The 17,663-nt window shown below is 54.0% G+C and overlaps 1 protein-coding gene across 1 annotated transcript in view; it reads left to right on the forward strand.

Moving 5' to 3' along the window:
* Window positions 1–17,663, forward strand: part of LOC138101663 (centrosome-associated protein CEP250-like) — a 57,761-nt gene that overhangs the window by 11,855 nt on the left and 28,243 nt on the right. Inside the window, exons 5-16 of the mRNA XM_068999436.1 lie at window positions 286–479; window positions 1,775–1,902; window positions 2,092–2,261; window positions 2,997–3,176; window positions 3,786–3,920; window positions 4,197–4,340; window positions 4,798–5,078; window positions 6,277–6,436; window positions 7,015–7,258; window positions 7,869–8,023; window positions 8,956–9,297; window positions 9,703–9,858. Coding sequence (XP_068855537.1) covers window positions 286–479; window positions 1,775–1,902; window positions 2,092–2,261; window positions 2,997–3,176; window positions 3,786–3,920; window positions 4,197–4,340; window positions 4,798–5,078; window positions 6,277–6,436; window positions 7,015–7,258; window positions 7,869–8,023; window positions 8,956–9,297; window positions 9,703–9,858 — 2,289 coding nt within the window. The remainder of the gene's footprint in view (window positions 1–285; window positions 480–1,774; window positions 1,903–2,091; window positions 2,262–2,996; window positions 3,177–3,785; window positions 3,921–4,196; window positions 4,341–4,797; window positions 5,079–6,276; window positions 6,437–7,014; window positions 7,259–7,868; window positions 8,024–8,955; window positions 9,298–9,702; window positions 9,859–17,663) is intronic.

The following is a 17,663-nucleotide window of genomic DNA, read 5'->3' on the forward strand; positions in this document are numbered from 1 at the left end:
CAGTATTTTTGGGTGACAACACAGAATTTGGGGCAGGGATGTTTGTTGGGAAGGAGCAATCTGGTGCCAGGCAAGCCAGCAGGGCCTGACACAGCACTTCCAAGGTAACAGTGCCAGAGGCTTTTGGCAGCCCAGGGTATCGGAGCTGCAGAGGGCAGATGCTGTGAAACTTTGAGCCCAGAGCACGGGAGCTCCCTGTCCTCTGGCTGCCTGCGAGGTGGCACTGGCTGGCTCTGCACAGGGCTCCTGAGGAAGGGCTCGAGCTGTACCTTGTCCTGCTTCCAGGTTTCCCAGGAGCAAGAGTCATTGAGCAGGGCTCTGGAGCAGCTGCACCAGGAGCCCTCTGGCCAAGGGCACGCACTGGCCCAGGTGTGCAGAGAGAAGGAGCTGCTGGGCCGGGAGAAGGCTGCCCTTGAGGGCCGACTGGCAGCCATGGAGCGTCACCAACAAGACCTTTCCAAGCAGCTGGCAGAGACCAGGTAAAGGCAGGGAGGAGACCCTTTCCGGATGCTTTTACCTTGCATGGACAGAAAATGGAAGTCTCAAGAAAAAGAAATATGCCACAATGTGAAGGTTATTTTTCTGACATCTAAAGCCAGCAAAGCTGTTGTGAGCCTTGGGCTCCTGTTTGTGCCGCCAAGCACACTCGTGTGGGAAGTCAAAAGCAAGCCACCCGGCCCTGAATTGAGTAGTACTTAAACCATGCAGCTGTTGAGTGAAACCTCAAGTTTCTCTTGGGTTTAGTTCCTTGTGCTGGGCATTGAACATCCCTCTTTCCTTCCTAAGTAGCTTGACACAATCCTGATCTTCAGAACTGAAGCTTCATCTTCAGAACTCCAGGCTCTGACCTTGGGATGTTGGCAGTAGCATGCTGCCATTCAGGGGGAAGCCAGAGGCTCCTGCTGAAAATGCTGAGGGCCTTCTGCTTCCAAGCACACTCTTGAGAAGTGTGAGGCAGGACCTAGAGCTGCTTAGAGAGCAGCAGGGAAACCTCTTTGGAATTGTTGACAGCCCCTGGGGATTCTTGCTGTGTTGATGGGCACCCACCTGTCAAACCTGCCAAGGTCCTTTTGGATGGTCCCTCTCACTCTCCAAAGAAGGACAAGACTTGGGCTACTGCCTGCTTAGCTGGCAACACTAAAAGAAAGGTGGCAAGTCTATTCCTTGACCGTGCAGGAGCTTAAACTGCAGTCTCTGCATTCAGGTAGTTGTTGTTCAGACAACATGGTGTTCTGAATTTTTACAAGTGCTGCCATGACCATGAGATTTTACTGTATCATGCAAAGTAGTTCTGAAGTCTCTTAAATACAGAGTGTCTGGAAAATTATGTACCTTTATGTCCATGATGAAGAGAGTTAACAAGTCAGGAGTGAGCCAGGACGAGAGTCTGTTCTGTCCCCCTGCAGAGCAGCTTGGAAGTGCTGATGAGAGAAGGGCTGTGAGCAGAGGCTGGGCTTTTGCTCCTTGGCCCAGCCTGTGTGGGCACAGCTAGCCAGGGTCATAGGTCAGGAAGAGCAGCTGAAGGTTCGGCTGTTGAGGTCACGTTGGGCTGGGCTGTCTGTGCTGTGCCAGGCCATAAGGAAGGCCTGGGCACTCCCTCAGAGGGCCCTGCTTTGCTACTGAAATGGCACAAATGGGCCTTCTCTGTACAAGTTTCCATGCGACCCGTTTTGCATTCTCAGGCCTGGGCATCTTGAGCCACGTTGTCCTGGAATAACTGCCCGGGAGTGTCAGGAGCGAGCAGCTCATGTCTCTCCGTATTTGCAACCTGTAGGTCAGCGAAGGAGAGCCTGGAATCCAGCCTGTTTGCTGCTCAGCAGCAGATATCCCAGCTGGAGATCACCAGCAACCATCTGGAGGCTCAAGTGCTCACAGTCACACAGGCCAAGGAGGCGCTACAAGGTGAGAACCTCGTGTGCTTTGTTTGTGGTGCCGCCCCACCTAGAGAAGCTGCTGTAAAGCCTCCTCTGTCTGCAGGGCTTCTGAGGAGCGGTGGCGCTGGAGGCAGGGCCCTCCTACGCTGACACTGAAAGGGCCTGAGTCAGTAAAGGCAGTAAAGACTCTGAATCTTGCTGTTGGTCGTGTTTGCAGGAGAAGTGAAGTGCCTCCAACGTGAGCTGGAAGCAGAGAGAACTCTCAGGAAGCAGGAGCAGGAAGACACAGCACAACAGCTCTTGCAGGCAGAGCAGCAGTGTCACAAAAGCCTCAGGCTTCAGGGAACTGCTCAGCAGGTGGAAATAAACAAGCTCCTGCAAGACCTGGTAGGTGACAATACGCTTCTGAATTGTCCAAGCTGGCCCTGGGGGCTGGTTTAGCACCAGCAGAGCCTGAGGGTGTGAAAGGGCAGCAGTCCTCTGCCAGAGGCCTCCCGCTGCTGGGCCGGGCAGGAGAGGCGGCGGCTCGGACTTGGAGGCGCGTGAAGACCCACAGGATGGTGCTGGGCCAGTAAATGCAGCCACGGCTTCCGTGAGGGCGTAAGGCGAGTTCCAGAGCAGCTTGGGCAGTGCCCACCCAAAGCGTGGCGGCCCAGGGCAGGATCTTCCCCGAGTCCCACCTGCCACGGAGCAGATGCCAGCGTGGAGCAGATGCCAACAGTGCTGCTGGCTGCAGGCGTGGGAACTCGGTTCCTGTCTTGCTGTGCTCCCACGGTGGACAGAGGGATTAGCTTTGGGCTGGAAGCAAATGGAACAGGCCCCGGTCCTTCAGTCCTTGTGACTGGGGCATCAGGGTGCCAGAAGGTGACACCTCCTTTTCTGAATGGTTGGACTCAATGCTTGTGCAGGTCTTTCCCAACAGAAATGATTCCATGGTTCTGGGATCCTTGCACCTGCTGAGCCTCCTTTTAAATTCCCTGACAGGACACGGTTTCTGGAGAGCAGAGAGCCAGTGCTGTTGTCTTTTCAGGTTGGGGTTTGTGGGAGGGATGAAGCTTCACGTTTTTCAGCGAGGAGCTTGCCTGGGGACTTCAACTTGAAGATTTTTCCTCCCCTCCTCAGGCAATTGAGCGGGAAAGGTACCATGCAGACATACAGGAGATGCTGCAGCAATGGGGAAAAGAGAAGGCAGAGAGAGAGCAGGAGCACCAGAAGGTGCTGTTTGAGATGAGGCAGAAAGTTGCCACCCTGCAGGCTCAAAGACAAGAGGAACAAACTAGATTTGAAAATGCCAAGCGAGAGGTAATGATTGTGCAAGGAGAATTGGTGTGATTTTTTGCAAGGCTGGAGCTGTGGGAGATGGCAGGCTATGGGGCTGTGTGGAGCATGCCCTCCATGTCTTCTACATTGAATTTGGGGAGGTGAAAGGTGAAGAGGGCTATCTTTGGGCCCAGGAATGAGCCCTCTCACAGGAAGCCCGGCAGAAACATCAGCTTTCCGTTGGGATTTTTGTGCTGCTCTTGTGCTCTGTTTTCCTAAGACTTACCTTGGAGGATCTTCACTGTTCTCTTAAGGGTCCTCTTTTGGTGTGTACTGGTCGGTGTCCATAGCCAAACTGAGTTTGTAGGACTTTTCTTTTGTGGGCACAGGGAGGGCGCAGCGGGAACGCTGACAAGAGACAAATCTTTTTAAAGACTCGCCTGGAGTATTTCTGAACAGCAACCCAGAGATGTCTCCTGGGCTGTGTTCTAAGTCACTCTCTGGGAAGCTGTGTCCCCCCCAGGGCAGACAGTGGCCCAGGGGAGCAGCAGCCGAGTGCTCTGAGAGCGCGTGAGCCCATCAGTCTTTGCCTCTTGCCACACAGAGTTTGCAGGGGAAGTGTCAAGCCCTCTGCTCTTTCCTTCTGTGCAGGTCCTGCTGGAAAAGCAGAAGGAGAAGAATTCTTTATCAGAGACACTGCTCCAAACTCGGGGACAGCTAAGCCAAGCCTGCCAGCAGGTGCAGCAGCTCAGGCAGGAGGTGAAAGAGCAGCAAGAGAAGGGGCAGGTAAGTCTGAGCAGGCAGGGAACAGAGTGCAGGGCAGTGGCAAGGGCACAAAAGGCAGGTGCTGGGAGTCAGGAGGCAAGGGCTGCTTCAGGCCCTGGCAGCACAGAGCCTGGCAAGCTCCAGAGCTCAGGCCCGGGAAGCAAGGCTTGCAATGGAAGCAGAGCTGGGTAGAGAAGCCAAAAGAAGTCGCTGAAGGAATGGGATTTTGAGAGAGCAAGTGGGAAAAGCTGAGCCTGAGGGCAGGTCGCAGGAAGTTGCTCTGCATTTTGTTGCCAGACCATCCAGGCAAAGCTGCAAGCTGAGCTGCAGGAAGCTCGGAGGGGAATCCAGGCAGCGCAGAAGAGGCACAAGGAAGAACTACGAGGCATCAAAGAGGAAATGAATCTCCTCCTTGAGCAGAGGGAGGCTCTACAAAAGCAGGTGAGTGAAACAGCAGAGGCACCGCAGCATCCAGCAGGGGGTCTGGTGCCCTTCTTGCTTTTCCATGGCAGAGCAGCAGCTGCTGGGGTGGTCCCTGGGGCTGCCTCGTGCTCTGGGCTCCTTGGCAGCTGCTCTGAAGGACCCTCGGTGCTCTGCTGAATCTCAGCTGCTGCCCTGGACAGCTGGGCTAGTCCTCTGGGCTGTTGGCCAGCAACCATCAGCACGGATTCCTGCTGGCCTCTTCTTGCTGGCCTTGGTGTGGGAGGTGCTTTTTCAGGTGCCCTTGGTGGGCCACGTAGAGATTGAAACAAGTTGTCCGTATGCATTGTGAATCTGGTGCTCTGAGGACAGGGAGAAATGGAAAGTTGGCCTTTGCCTTTTCTCACAGCCTCTGCTGTGGCTGACAGTGACAGGCTGTGGCTGTAGCCTCTGACTGCTTTGTTCTGTTTGACTGGAGGTGGGAGAGCTGACATCTCAGCTGGCAGCCTCCAGAGAGTCCCAGGCAACGATTGTTCAGAGAGCCCAGCAAGATGTGAGGGAGGCCCAGAAGCAGTCAAGGCAGAAGCTGTTGCAGGTTGAGCAGCTCCAGAAGATGCTGGAGGAGGCAGAACATCAGAACAAGGAGCTGCAAGTGCACCTGAAGAACTTGGAGATGGAAAGGAGTCAATGGGAAGAAGTGGCACGCCAAAATTCGGGACTTTGGGCTTCCTTGAACACCCTAGAGAAGGAAAAAGCCAGGTAAATGAAAGCCTGTGGGACTCTGCCTTGTGGGAATGGATTCCCTCTTTGCCATCTTTGCACCTGCCAGGGGCTCTGGCAGCATTTCCTACGTGGCAGAGTTCTGAACTCTCCGTGCAGACGCGTCTGGTTGTCTGGATGTTGTGTTTCATTTTCTTTTCTTTCAAGCCTTCAGTTAGAGTTTTTCTGAAGACAAAGGCTTTTGGAGTAGCTCTTTCCCTCTAGGGGTGTGTTCTGTTGTGAGGTGGGTGTGCTAACACTGCCCAAGCTGCAGTGTAAGGAGCTGGACACATCCAGCAGCTCCGCCTTGGGTCCTGTAACTTGAAGCCTTTGGGATCTGGAGCAGCCTGGCATCCTGATGCCTTTGCTTGGCAGAACCATCTCAAGGCCCTGATTGCTGACCTAGGCCAGATTCCCCTCAAAGGCACCCAAGAACCAAGAATGTCTCTGTTGCATCGTTCCTCAGAAAATGCCCCCAGGTGCCTGGGGGGGCTCAAGCAGGGTCCCTGCCAGCCTCCAGAGTCACAGGCAATACTGACTGTGCAAAGAATGCAAGAGACAAGACCAAGGTTAGCGGGGCCCCTCCAGCTGACCAAGTCCTGCCGGTCTTCAGTGCCACTGGATTCTTCTTTTGAGAAGAAGACAAAGAAAGGGCAGGGCCCTCTTGCTTGCCTGCAGGTTTCTGCATCTTCCATCAGGTTGTGCTCCAAGGCTCTGTTGCCACTTCTGCTATCGGCCTTTGTTTCTCCAGCTGGAAGTAGGATGGGTGCTGGTAAATCTTAGGGAACTTCCCCGAGATCCTCTGGCTGTAGGGTGCTGCTCCTCCTACCTGGACATACAAGATGGGGCAAGGAAATGTCTCTTCCATGTTGACCAAACCTTTCCCCCTTGGAGCCTGGGTAGTCAGAAGAAAACTCTTCCTCTCCCCTAATCTCTTCATGGCAAGACTTTGTTAGGTCTATATTCACATTCCCATCTCAAGAAGAAGGTAGGACATGTAGGCAGGAACTCCCCATTCTTTCATGAATAAAAGCAGAGTGGGCACATGCTGGGCTGTGACTGCAGGGGGAACAAACAAACAGCCACGTTGTTTAGACAAACCTCATCAGACAGAGCAGTTTTCCCCGAGGTGGTGCGAGTCCTAAGAGTTCCTAAAATGTGATACCGTGTAGTAATGAGTTGCATGCTTCCCTTTTAGGCTGCTTCTGTCTCTGGAGGAAAAGAACCTGTGCCTCAGAACACTGGAAGAAAAGAACCAGGCACTGAACAATCAGGTGTCTCAATTTCGTTCTGCTCTTCGCGAGGCCGAGCAGCTCTGTGCAAACCGCACAGGACAAGTGCTGAAGCTCAACGCCCAGGTAATCTGTGCCCTGGCGTCCTCTTCTCCAGGGACACACATCATCACCTTTGGCTTGGAGGCCCCAACTGCTTTCTCCTCCCAGCAGCATCCACTGCTGCCGTGTTCTGCCCCGGGGTGCTGCTGCACCCACAGGCCAAGGCTGGATCTGGTGTCTGCTGCCGATGTTTTCCTCCGTTCTCTCTCGGGTCCCAGCAGGAAATGTGGGAGGAGAAGCAGCAGCAGACTCCTTTGGAGCTTCTCCATCCCTCTGTTAGCAGTGTTGTCCCAGATGGAGTTGGTGCCTGTGCTGGGCACCGAGCAATGTGGGCACACAGACGTGGCTATGGCAGGCTGGGGAGGGCACTTCCAGCGCAGCCAGTTCAGCCGGTGTTCAGAGCTGCAGCCTCAAGGATGCCCATTGGCTCCCTTTCCCTATTTTCAGGACACTTGTTTCCACTGGAATCCTTGGCTCTGTGCCTTCTGTTTTGGGCATGTTTTTTTGCCTGAAATCATTTCTCCTTTGTTGCTTGCTCTACTGCCTGCTCTGCTGCCTCAGGAGCAGCCCTGTCCCTGAGGCTCTGTGCATCCATCTTCCAGATGCCGGCCGAGCTGGAAGCAGTGATCGAGAAGGCGGCTCCCCAGCCTACTCAGGAGAAGCAGGAGCTGGAAACTGAGGGGTCTGAGCTGCATGTGAGGCTCCAGAGCTCTGAGGAAAGAGCAGAGGCCATGGCCACACAGTGTAAGACTTTGGAGCTGGAGCTGAGGGAGGTGCAGGCTCAGATAGACCATCTGAAGGCTCGCAACCAGGAGCTGCAGCAGGAGTTGGAGGAAAGTGAGCAAGGTAGAGCTTCTCCTCTCGCACCCACTGCCCCATCCTGTCTTGCCAGCAGGGCTCTCTGATCCCATGCAGAGGAAAAGTGCCCTAGATGGCAGAGGGGAAGAACAACCAGCAGGAGATTTCTCCATCCAGTGCCAGTGAAAGCTTTTTCTCGAGAAAGATGCTGTGGCTGGCAGTGCCATCTGGCTGTGCTATGGCTGATCCCGTGCACAGGTGGTGCCTTTCAGGTGCTGTGTCTGTGCTGAGGAGCTGTAGCTGGATGCCTCAGCTCGATTCCCCCCAACTCCAGGCCCTGCCAGAGCCCCCAGGCTATTGGCCTCTCTGGAGCAGGGCTGCACAGGCATCCCCGCTCCTTTGTCTCTCTTGGACTGCTCACTCTGCACAAGCCCAAGAGTAAAGACACTTTCCTATTCCTCTGAACCTTGCCCCTTGGATTCCTGCTTTTTTCTCTGCCTTGAAGTTTCCTTCATTTCTGTCAGCTTTGGAAGCCCTTGTGGCCTTAGGGGCTGGCAAACACAGGCAGGCCAAGAAGACAGTGCTGTTGTCCCTGCAGGATGCACATCAGTTTGCCTTTGCTTTGCTGTTCTCATTCTCCTTCTCCTTCCTGCCGCAGCGATGTGGAGGGCAGAACACCAGAAGACCTCTCGAGAAACTGCCCTGGAGAAAGAGGCCATTGCCCTGAAGGAAGAGGGTGTGACTCTTTGTCAGGAGGTGGCATCTCTGCAGAGGAAACTGGAGAGCCTGGAGAAGGAAAGGAAGGATGTGCTGGTGAGAACGGCAGATGCCATGAAGGGCCATTTCCTAGCTATGTTTGGCCCTTGTGTTAATAGTTCTAAGGAGCACCTCTTTCCAGCTGAGCTTTTCAAACTGCATTCTTCTGAATAAGGAGGAAAAGATGTCGTAGTCATGTCAAAGCCAGTTAGTGCTGAGGCTGCTGGTTTTCCTCCATGCTGGAGTTTTGTGCCCTCTAGTTCTCAATGTCCACACTGTCTCTATGGACATTGCATGGTCTGGGCAATTCCTCGTGTCCAAACCCACGTCCAGATTTCAAATACCTGGACCTGGAACGAGGGGTGAGAAGGCCAAGTTTGCTGTTAATAGAAAGGTGTTTGGCCTTGGCCATCAGAGAGCAGCCAGTGGGGAGAAAAGAGAGAAAAGCAAAGTGCTGATGCAGATAAGGACGTGTGCCTGCAAGGGGAGAACTCGTCCTGAGTGGCAGCAGAGAATGACAGACTGATGTGGCCATTGCTGCTCCAAGAGAGGGCAGTGGGGCTCTCGGGGATGGTGCCATGGAAACTCTACACAGGAGAGCTCAAAAACCACTCCTGTCACCCCAGCTGCAGGGAATGAAATGTTGGGGGTGTTTGCTCTTCCCTTTCTCCCTGCTGGAGAGCACATCCTCATGGCACCGCCTAAATCCTGCTTAGCATGGACTTGGAATCCTGGCTGCAGTTCTGGCAGCTGCTCCCCAAAGGAACACTCGAGTGGAGCTGCAAGAGGTCGGGGAAGGGCAGAAAGGGAGCTGGGATGGGCTGAGTGAGCTGGGAAAGACTCAGCGTCAAGGGCGGTCCCAGCAAAGGTCTGAGGCATCCCGAGAGGCAGAGAGAGAGGGGCAGCCTTTGCCTGCCTGTGGCAGGAGTCCCGATCTGGTATGAAAAGCAAACTGAGAGAGGGAATGAGTGACCTCCCTGTTTTGGCAGCGTGAACGGGAATTGTACGAGGAGCAGATGAGAGATCTGAAAAAGAAGAATGAAATGAAAACACCGGAGATGCGAAGTGTCAAGGAAAACACCCAACAACTGGAAGTGGAGAGGGAAGCCAAGCAGGAACAGTTGGAGCATGGGGCTGCTGCTTTGAAGGAATGGCAAGAGACCGCTCAAGTCCTGAGTGTTGCACTGACCAAGAGTGAAATTTCCAAAGGGGCTCTGAAGAAAGACCTGGACATCTTGAAGGAAAGGCTTTGTCTCCAGGTAGGCACTGGCACTGATCTTCAGTCCACTGCAACGTCTCTCAAAGATTCCAATGAAGTTTCCCATGAAGAGGTGGGATTCTAAATCCCTGTCAGTCTAGGCCTGCTTGGGCAAAGCAGCCCGGGCTGCAGCAGGCAGCCTTGTGTGTCTGCCTGGCTCCAGCCAGAGACCATTGGCTGCCAGATTGTTTGCTGGCATGCCTGGAATGACTGAGGCAGCTCTGGAGCTGCTGTTCAAATCAGCTCCAGGCCAAAAGCTGGGCATGGGGAATTGCTTCTCCCGTGCCCAGGCAAGGGGAGGCAACATGTGTGGGTTGGATTTGGTGTGGAAAGGAATGGAGCAGGTGAGCAGAGTGATGGACTGAAGTGAGCAGAGTTCTGTAGCGAGGGCTGAAGAGCAGCTGCACTGCTGGAGCTTCGAGGATGCTTCCCGAGATGGAGATTTCTGAGGGACAGCTCTTGTGGTGTTTGAAATAAGGGAATCATCTCCTCTCTGAACACCCAGCAGGCTGTTGGAGCAGAGGGCAAGCGGCTGTCTGAGCACTCCAGGAGGGGTGTGGAATGTGTGCGGGACCAGGTTGCAGCAGCAGCAAAAGACAAGCCAGAGAAGCGTGAGCTCAGGAGAACTTTTGAGGTAAAGTGGGCTTTCACTGCCTCTGCAGAGCCTCAGGCTCCTCTGGATCATGATTCGTGTGCCCAGGCAGTGCTTTGGAGTCCTCTGCTTGTTTCCTTGCCTCTCCCTGTCCCTGCTGTGGGCACACCCCTTTGTTTGTTCTCTCTGTTGTGGCAGCCCATGGCTTTCACAAAGGCACCTTCACTCCGCTGCCTCCCTCCCTGGCCCCGTGTCCCCGGACACACACTGGCCTCTCCTGCACAGCCCCCAGCGAGAGCTCTTTGCCCCCAGTGCTGTCTGGTGCAATTGAGGGTCTGTGAGCAGAGATCTCCTTGCCTTGATGTCCAGAGGTCCTTTTGCCCCATGGTTGCTGACAGGTTTCTGTGACCCTTTCTCCCATCCAAGGTGCAGGATGAACATGAAGGGAGGAGAATCAGAACTTTTAGGAGAGTGTTCCCCCCAGACTACTTTACATTGCCTGTCTCCCAGTCTGACCAGAAAAATGCATCAACCTCTGAAAGACAAGAGTCCTCCAGTAGCTCAGGGGAGCTGCAGCCCCCGTGCTGAGGCACAGCCTGTGGAGAAAGGGGTCAGTGGCCCGAATGCGTGCTTTGGGAATCAGAGCTGGGTTCCTAAATCCTGTCGGAACTCTCTCTCCCCGACCTGTGGTGGCTGAGGGTTGTATGAGGGAAGGGTTTGCCAGCCATGAACTGGACTTGTTGATCATCTGAGCTCCGTTCAGGGGCAGTGTGGGAGCCTGTTCCTTTCCCCTTCCCCAAGGGCAGAGTGTTGGTGAGGGCTGGAGTTGGAGGCTGTGTCTGCCCCCACAGCCGGTACCGTGGGGCTGCGGATGCTCCTGCCCACGTGGGCTTGTCTGAGCTGGGCTTTCTGCCTCTTTCAGGTGTCCTTGCTGCAGTCACAGCTGGCCCGAGACCGGCAGGAACCCCTGGAGAGCTGTGCAGGGAGCAGGCAGGAGATGCTCTCGTTGAGTCACAAGGACCTCCTTACTTCCTAGGCTTGTCAGAGAGGAGACAGGGTGCAGCTGCATGCAGTCGTAGCCTCAGATTTTGTCCATAGTTTATGTTTAAAGGATTGCAGGTGTAATTGTAGGATTGTAGGATAATAGGTGTAATTGAACCTTTATACAACTGTGTTCCATAGGATGAAGGATATATTTATAGAAAAATAAAGTGTTTATTACGACTACACAAAAAGACCTTTATCAGAGTTATTGACTACCCAGTACAGAGAACTATAACTTCCGGTAGAGTGCATTATATTTGAAGCAACATGGAAGCAGTTATATTCAAGCCAGCAAAACCAATTAATAATTAAAGATTGATGCTTCTCACCCAAACCAATGACCGTGGGCAAATATTTCTGTCAGCCTCAAGGAGTGACCTTGAGGGGCATCCTCACTCCAGGGAGGAATCTGCAGATGGGAGACACGTGACATGAACCACTTTGGTGAGGGCAGGAGAATCCTGCCACATGTGGAGCTTTTGCATTTGTCCTTAGGAAACTGCAACCTGTTTTTTCTCCGAGTCACAGAATCTCAGGCTGGGGGAGGCTGGAGGCACCTCTGGAGGTCACCTTGCCCAGCCCCCTGCTCCATCAGGGCCACCCAGAGCTGGCTGCCCAGGATGTGTCCAGGCGGCTTTTGAATCTCTCCAGGGATGGAGACTCCACCACCTCCCTGGGCACCTGCACCAGTGCTCGGCCACCCTCCCAGTGGGAGGAATTCTTGATCCTGGAAACACTCAAGAACTGGCTGAGGATGAGAAGGTCAGGGGTTGAGGTCCTAGTTTAGAATAAGGTAACTTAGCAAGGTGAAAAGCAGAATCACAGCCCTGGCTGACAGGAGATCAACTGAGCGGGGAACTTGTGATCAACCTCATCTCAGAAAGGAGGAATGTGGAAGAAAAAATTGTGGAAGAAGAATCAAGTTATCCAGAAGGAGTGAACAGACATTGCTGTGGAAGCAGTAGGGGAGGGGGAGAATAGTCAGGGAGCTCTTGAGCCAGGCATCCACCAGGTCTGAGGACCAGAGGAAGCTACAGGAGCTGTCTGTCATCTTCAAAAAAGCCTGGCCATTGAAGGAGGTTCCTGAGAACAGCAAAGAGTGTTACACCAGTCTTAAAGATGGGCACAGAAGAGGATCTGAAGAACTACAGGCTAATCAGCTCCTTTGGAATCCCTGGGAAGGTGATGGAGCAAATGGTCCTGGACACCCTTTCAAGCAACTGCGAGGGAAGGGCACTGGGAAGAGCCAGCACAGATTTACCACGGGGGAAATCATGGCTGGCCGACCTGATGGACTCTGTGAATAATGGGGGACCAGGGAGGGTTTTGCTGACACTGCAAACCATTCAACAGCCACACAGTCTCCTTACAGCCGGACTGGTGAGGTACGGACCGAGTGAGCGGCCAAGTGAATGGAAAACTGCCCGAGCCAGCAGGCTCAGTACTGCTGGATCAGGTGCAGGAAGTGGCCAGGCTGTGGTGACACCACTCACTGATCCTCCCTGGAGCCGGTATTACTGTTGATTAACGACTAATATTTACATGCAGAGGAAGTCTCCTCTAAGCAGATGTGTGTCATGAAACTTTACACCGGGTGTTTATTCCGTCAGGATCATACACATTCATTACAAGGTGCTTCCGGGCTAATACATAAACATTACTTTCCTAGAACTAATTTACCCACCTCTGCCCCTTACTGGAAGTCCTTTTATGGTCTTAGAGGGTTGTCTAAAGGGGTCTCTGGTGGTCGTATTCGCTGAGAGCCCCCAAAATTGGAAGTGACCTTGCCTTGAACTTCTCTTAGGGCATGCACTGGTGTTTCTTGTTACATAACTTTGTCACAAAACCCACTTAGGTTCCTTATTATCTGTTTGTCCACTGCTTTCAGCTCTGTTTAGCATCCTGTGTGTCTACTTTTACATTCTTTTATCTAATTTGCTAGTTAGTCTTTAAGCTCTATTTTGCAACCGAAAATTTCTATTCTCCATGTTGTCTGTCACAGTGAGTGGCAGCGATGCATCTTCTGGAGAAGATGCATCTGGAGCCAGCCCCCATTTCTATGGTCCCTGAGGCTGACGGATGTGTCACGCACTGATGTCATGTCCAGCCTCAGCTCAGCTTGCATCCCTTGCCCAGACAGGGGAGACCCACAGGCAGGAGAGACAGAAGCCGTGTGCTCAGGCTACCCTGCCTTGAAGGCACATAAGCCTCCGCTTTCTACAGCTGCTCAAGGGTCAGGGCACCTGGCAGTGAGCCTTCAGCACCGAGTGATGGCATCCCACTTTTGCAGTCTTGGCCCAACTGGATGACCTGGTCTCCTCAGGAGCTGCCCTTTGGCCTTGTCAGGGACCACCCAATGGACATGATGCCGTGGCAGCTTGGCACCCCCTGGATTAGCCATCCCTAGCGTGATGTTTCTCCTCAGCATAGAATCCCCAACTGGTCTGGGATGGAGGGACCTCAAAGCTCATCCTATGCCACCCCTGGCCGTGGGCAGGGACATCTGCCTCCAAACCAGGTTGCTCCAAGGCCCCTCCAACCTGGCCTTGGACACTTCCAGGCATGGGGCAGCCACAGCTTCTCTGGGCACCCTGTGCCAGGGCCTCCCCACCCTCCCAGGGAAGAACTTCTTCTAACCCTGCCCTCTGGAATGGAAAGCCATTCCCCTTGTCCTGGCATTCCAGGCCCACTCCCCGCTCTCCTGGAGCCCCTTTAGGCACTGGAAATGGCTCTAAGGTCTCCCCGGAGCCTTCTCTTCTCCAGGCTGAACACCCGCAGCTCTCCCAGCCCGGCTCGGAGCAGAGGGGCTCCAGCCCTTGGAGCATCTCTGCAGCCTCTCTGAACTCACTCCAGCAGCTCCACATCCTTCTGATGCTGGACCCCAGGGCTGGAGGCAGCTCTGCAGGTGGGATCTCACCCAAGCAGGGCAGAGGGGCAGAATCCCCCTGTCCCCTGCTGCCCACGCTGTGAGGTCAGTCCAGGACATTGGGGGTTTCTGGGTGACAGTGCAAGGGGCTGGGGCACGTTGAGCTTTTTATGCACCAACACCCCCAAGTCCTTCTCCACAGGGCGACTCTCGATCCATTCTCCGCCCAGCCCGAGTCTGTGCTTGGGATTGCCCTGATCGCTCTGCCCCGCCCCTTTCTTCACCCGCCGGCCAATCAGCGCGCGGCTGCCCTTGGCAACAGAAGAAGCGCGGCAGCAGGGGCGGCTAACGCCAATCAGCGCGTGGCTCGGGAAGGGCTGAACCAATGGGAGCGCAGCGCGCCTCACGGCGACGACCAATCAGAGTGCGGTGGCCGTGAGGGACGGGCTGGGGCGGGGGGGGAATGGCGGCAAGAGAGGGAGAGGGGAGGAACATTGGGCGGCCTGGTGGGGCCCGCCCGCCGTTTCGGAGGCTCCCAAGCGCTTCAGCTGCCGTCGCACGGTCCCCCCTCCGCACCGATTTGCTTGAGAAGGGAGGGGCGGCTCCTGCCGAAACCGCGCTCGGGGAAAACTCCCCACAGGGGTTGGCTGTGCGAGGGGAGGGCGTGGGTGTGCACCAGCCGTCCCCGCCTCAGCAAAACGTCCCCTCAGGGGTTGGCTGGGCGGAGTCACGACAGGACGGGACGCTTCAGAAGGACCCAGAAAAGACCCCAAACCCCTTCGGAATGTCAGGAAAACTAACCCAAAACCACTGGAGGTTTATGTCCAAAAAGGAGACAGAGAAATCCTGTTACTTTATTCACATAAAGGGAGTGATCATGGTCATTTCCTGTGGGGTCTCTCAAATTGTTGGAGGATCCAGCCTTCTTTTTATCCTAATTTCCCGGCCACATTTCCCTCTGTCTTTCCCCGTTGGCTGAGGTACTTGAGAGGTACAGACTTCCCGAATTGCCTAGTAACATACCCCCTTCCAATGTGTACTCTCCCCTTCCCTCTCCCCCCCTCCCCCCTGTTTTCTTTTGCCTTGTGTTTCTGTTCTTTTTCTCTAAGTCCAGGGATTTAAGGCAGTCTTGAGTGAGTAACACTCCCTGTCAATTAGTGGAATTCCTATGGAATTTTTGGTTCCTCTTATTGAAGAAGGGGCAGTCAATAACTACCTCATGTAAGCACAAGTTAACTATTGGGAGACAGCAATGTTAGTTCAGACAGAAGATGTTCATTACAAAGCCTGAGAAGCCGAATTCACCCTAATCTTGTCAAGATAGAGGGGACAAGGATCATCTCAGAGATTGCTGAATCATCCCTCAAAGGACTACGCATGCCCAGGGAGAAAGGTGAAAAAGTTCACTGCGAGGATGACTACTGGCCTCCATCAGAAAGACCCCCGAGGAAGAGGAGAGGCCTTCCTCAGCGCGACCACCAGGACACACAGCGCATGCGTGGCCCATATGCTAATGACTTCCGAGAAATAATTTGTGTAACCACACCTGTCCCAAGGAATGTGATGAATATTCATAATTTAACCCTTAATACTGTGTTGTAGAGAGCACCAGGTGTGTGTGTTTGGAGGAGCGATCCCCACACACCCGGCGCGCCGAATAAAGCAAATACCCGCTTCTCTGACTCTGTCTCTGAAGTGTCTCCTGGCCCGGTTGCGGCACGATTCATTATTGCTTCTTTTACCTCTCAGTATGTGGCTTTATCTACAGCAGGCCCACAGTTTGTAAAGACAACTTCTCATTCTTGTCAGGAATTTAAACAAAACGGATGAAAATGGGAGTAAATGTGAATAAATATGAGTAATTTAGGATGATATTTATGTTGTATTTCAAAAGTGGAGGGTTAAAAGATCATTTGGGCATTAAAACACCTCAAAAAGACACAAAATGCCTCAACCACATTGGAAAATTTTAATAAATGTAACTAAAATAGATCTAAATTGACTGAATTTGAATAAATTCAGGACATGGCATTATTTCTGGAATGTGGAGGATGAAAAGGCAATTTTGGTCCTAAAATGCCTCCAAAAAGCCCTGAAAAAGCACCCAGAAGCCTTAAGAGTCCCGAAGGAGAGCTCAGCTGCTCTCCAAAGGCCACAGGTTTCTGGGGGTTCTTATGGATTTGGGGGTGTCCCGGGGATCTCACCACAGGCCACCATGAGTCCCCAATGCCGGTGGCTCTGGGGAAGGCGCATTCCCGGGGTTCCCGAACCCCCCCACACCCGAACCCTGCAGGGGGGGTCCAGTGGTGCCGATCCACATGGAACAGGTCGGTGCAGTTCACCCGGACACTGAACCTGCACAGGCGAGAGAGCGTGGCAGGGGTGGGGCAGGTGAGGGGCAGAGCAGGGCAGGGGCCAGGCAGGGGTGAGACAGGGTGGGAAGGATGAGGGGAAGGGTGCGGCAGGAATGAGCAAGGGGTGGGGCAGGGGTGGGGCAGGTGAGGGGCAGCCCAATAAGTGCCCCCAGAGACCCCGAGAGCTGTCGCAGGATCCCGTAACTCACCTCATGTCCCCCTGCTGAGGACCACCCAGAGACCTCCGGGACTCTGTACCCCCCATATCTTCCTCCCCAGCGCCCTCAGGACCTCCCAAGAGCCTCCCAGGACCCCCCCAGGATGCCCCGTACCTGTCAGTGGAAGGCTGCTGCCCCCCCTATCTCCCCACCAAAGACCCCCAGGACTCTGTACCCCCCATATCTTCCTCCCAGACCCCTCCAGAGCCCCCTTAAGACACCCCAGAACTTGGCAGATACCCCCCCAACCTGTCAGTGTAGGGCCCATACCCCCCAAGCCATCCCAGGGCCCCACAAAACTCCCCCCAGACCTCCCCGGACCCTCTACCCGACCATATCTCCCTCCTAGACTCCCCAGGACTCTGTATCCCACATACTCCTCCCATATCTCCCCCTAGATCCCCTCCCAGCCCTTCCCAGTACCCTCCCCAGGCACCCCCCTATATGTGGCAGTAGAGGGCTGGTGCCCCCCCGTAGACGAGGAGGGTTTGGGAGGAGGGTGGAAGACCATGGAGTAGCTGGTGGGGGGGGAGGGGGGGGCTTCCCCCCCACCCCTAAACCCCAACCACTCCCACAGATTCCCTCCCCCCTCCAGCGGGAACTGGAGCAGCTCAGGAGAAAACGTCCTCGGGTGTGCAGCCTGGGGACAGGACCCCCAAATCAGGGGGAAACCCCATGTTATAAACAACCCAGATCCAATATGGAAATGAGTTATTAAAAATTTTATTGAGAACTATAAAATTCAGCAAAGCAAAAGGGATTGTGCTGGGAGCATGGCCAGGGGCCAGAGGCTCAATCACAAAATGGTGGTGCTACCTTTTATACCCCTGTGGCTGCATCAGCCTTATGCACACTGATGTACAGTTTTGCATAGTCTCACCCCACGTCACTCTTTTAGGAGCCGGCGCAGTTCTGTTGCTGTGCTCGTCGGGGTCCTCGTTGGATGGAATCCCACTCCTTTTGTGAAAAACGAGGTTCACTCTGCTGTTAGGATTTAAAAGTTTAATAAAGGACAATAGGGGACAAAGACAATAAAGCAAAAGTCACGGCGCTGGGTGCTTTGGCACTCAGCCAAGAGCGCACCTGCTATTGCGGAGACACCCTTTACACACCTGTCCTATTGCATCAGCCTAATGCATATTCATAATCAATCATGCCAATTCAAACTTCCCCCCCAAACTAGTTTACATGTTCCAGGAACTGTTTAGCATGGCTCCTCCTTGGATCTGCCTTTTTAGAGCACGCGCATTTCCTGGCTGTGGTTTCAGTCAGTTTTTATTATCACCTCCAGGGTGGGCTTTGGTCGATGGTTTCTGCAGACGGCAGTTGCCGATAGCTGGCATGTCAGTAGCAGGGGTCTTCATC

Source organism: Aphelocoma coerulescens, unplaced genomic scaffold (genome assembly GCF_041296385.1).
Source record: "Aphelocoma coerulescens isolate FSJ_1873_10779 unplaced genomic scaffold, UR_Acoe_1.0 HiC_scaffold_39, whole genome shotgun sequence".
Taxonomy (NCBI): domain Eukaryota; kingdom Metazoa; phylum Chordata; class Aves; order Passeriformes; family Corvidae; genus Aphelocoma; species Aphelocoma coerulescens.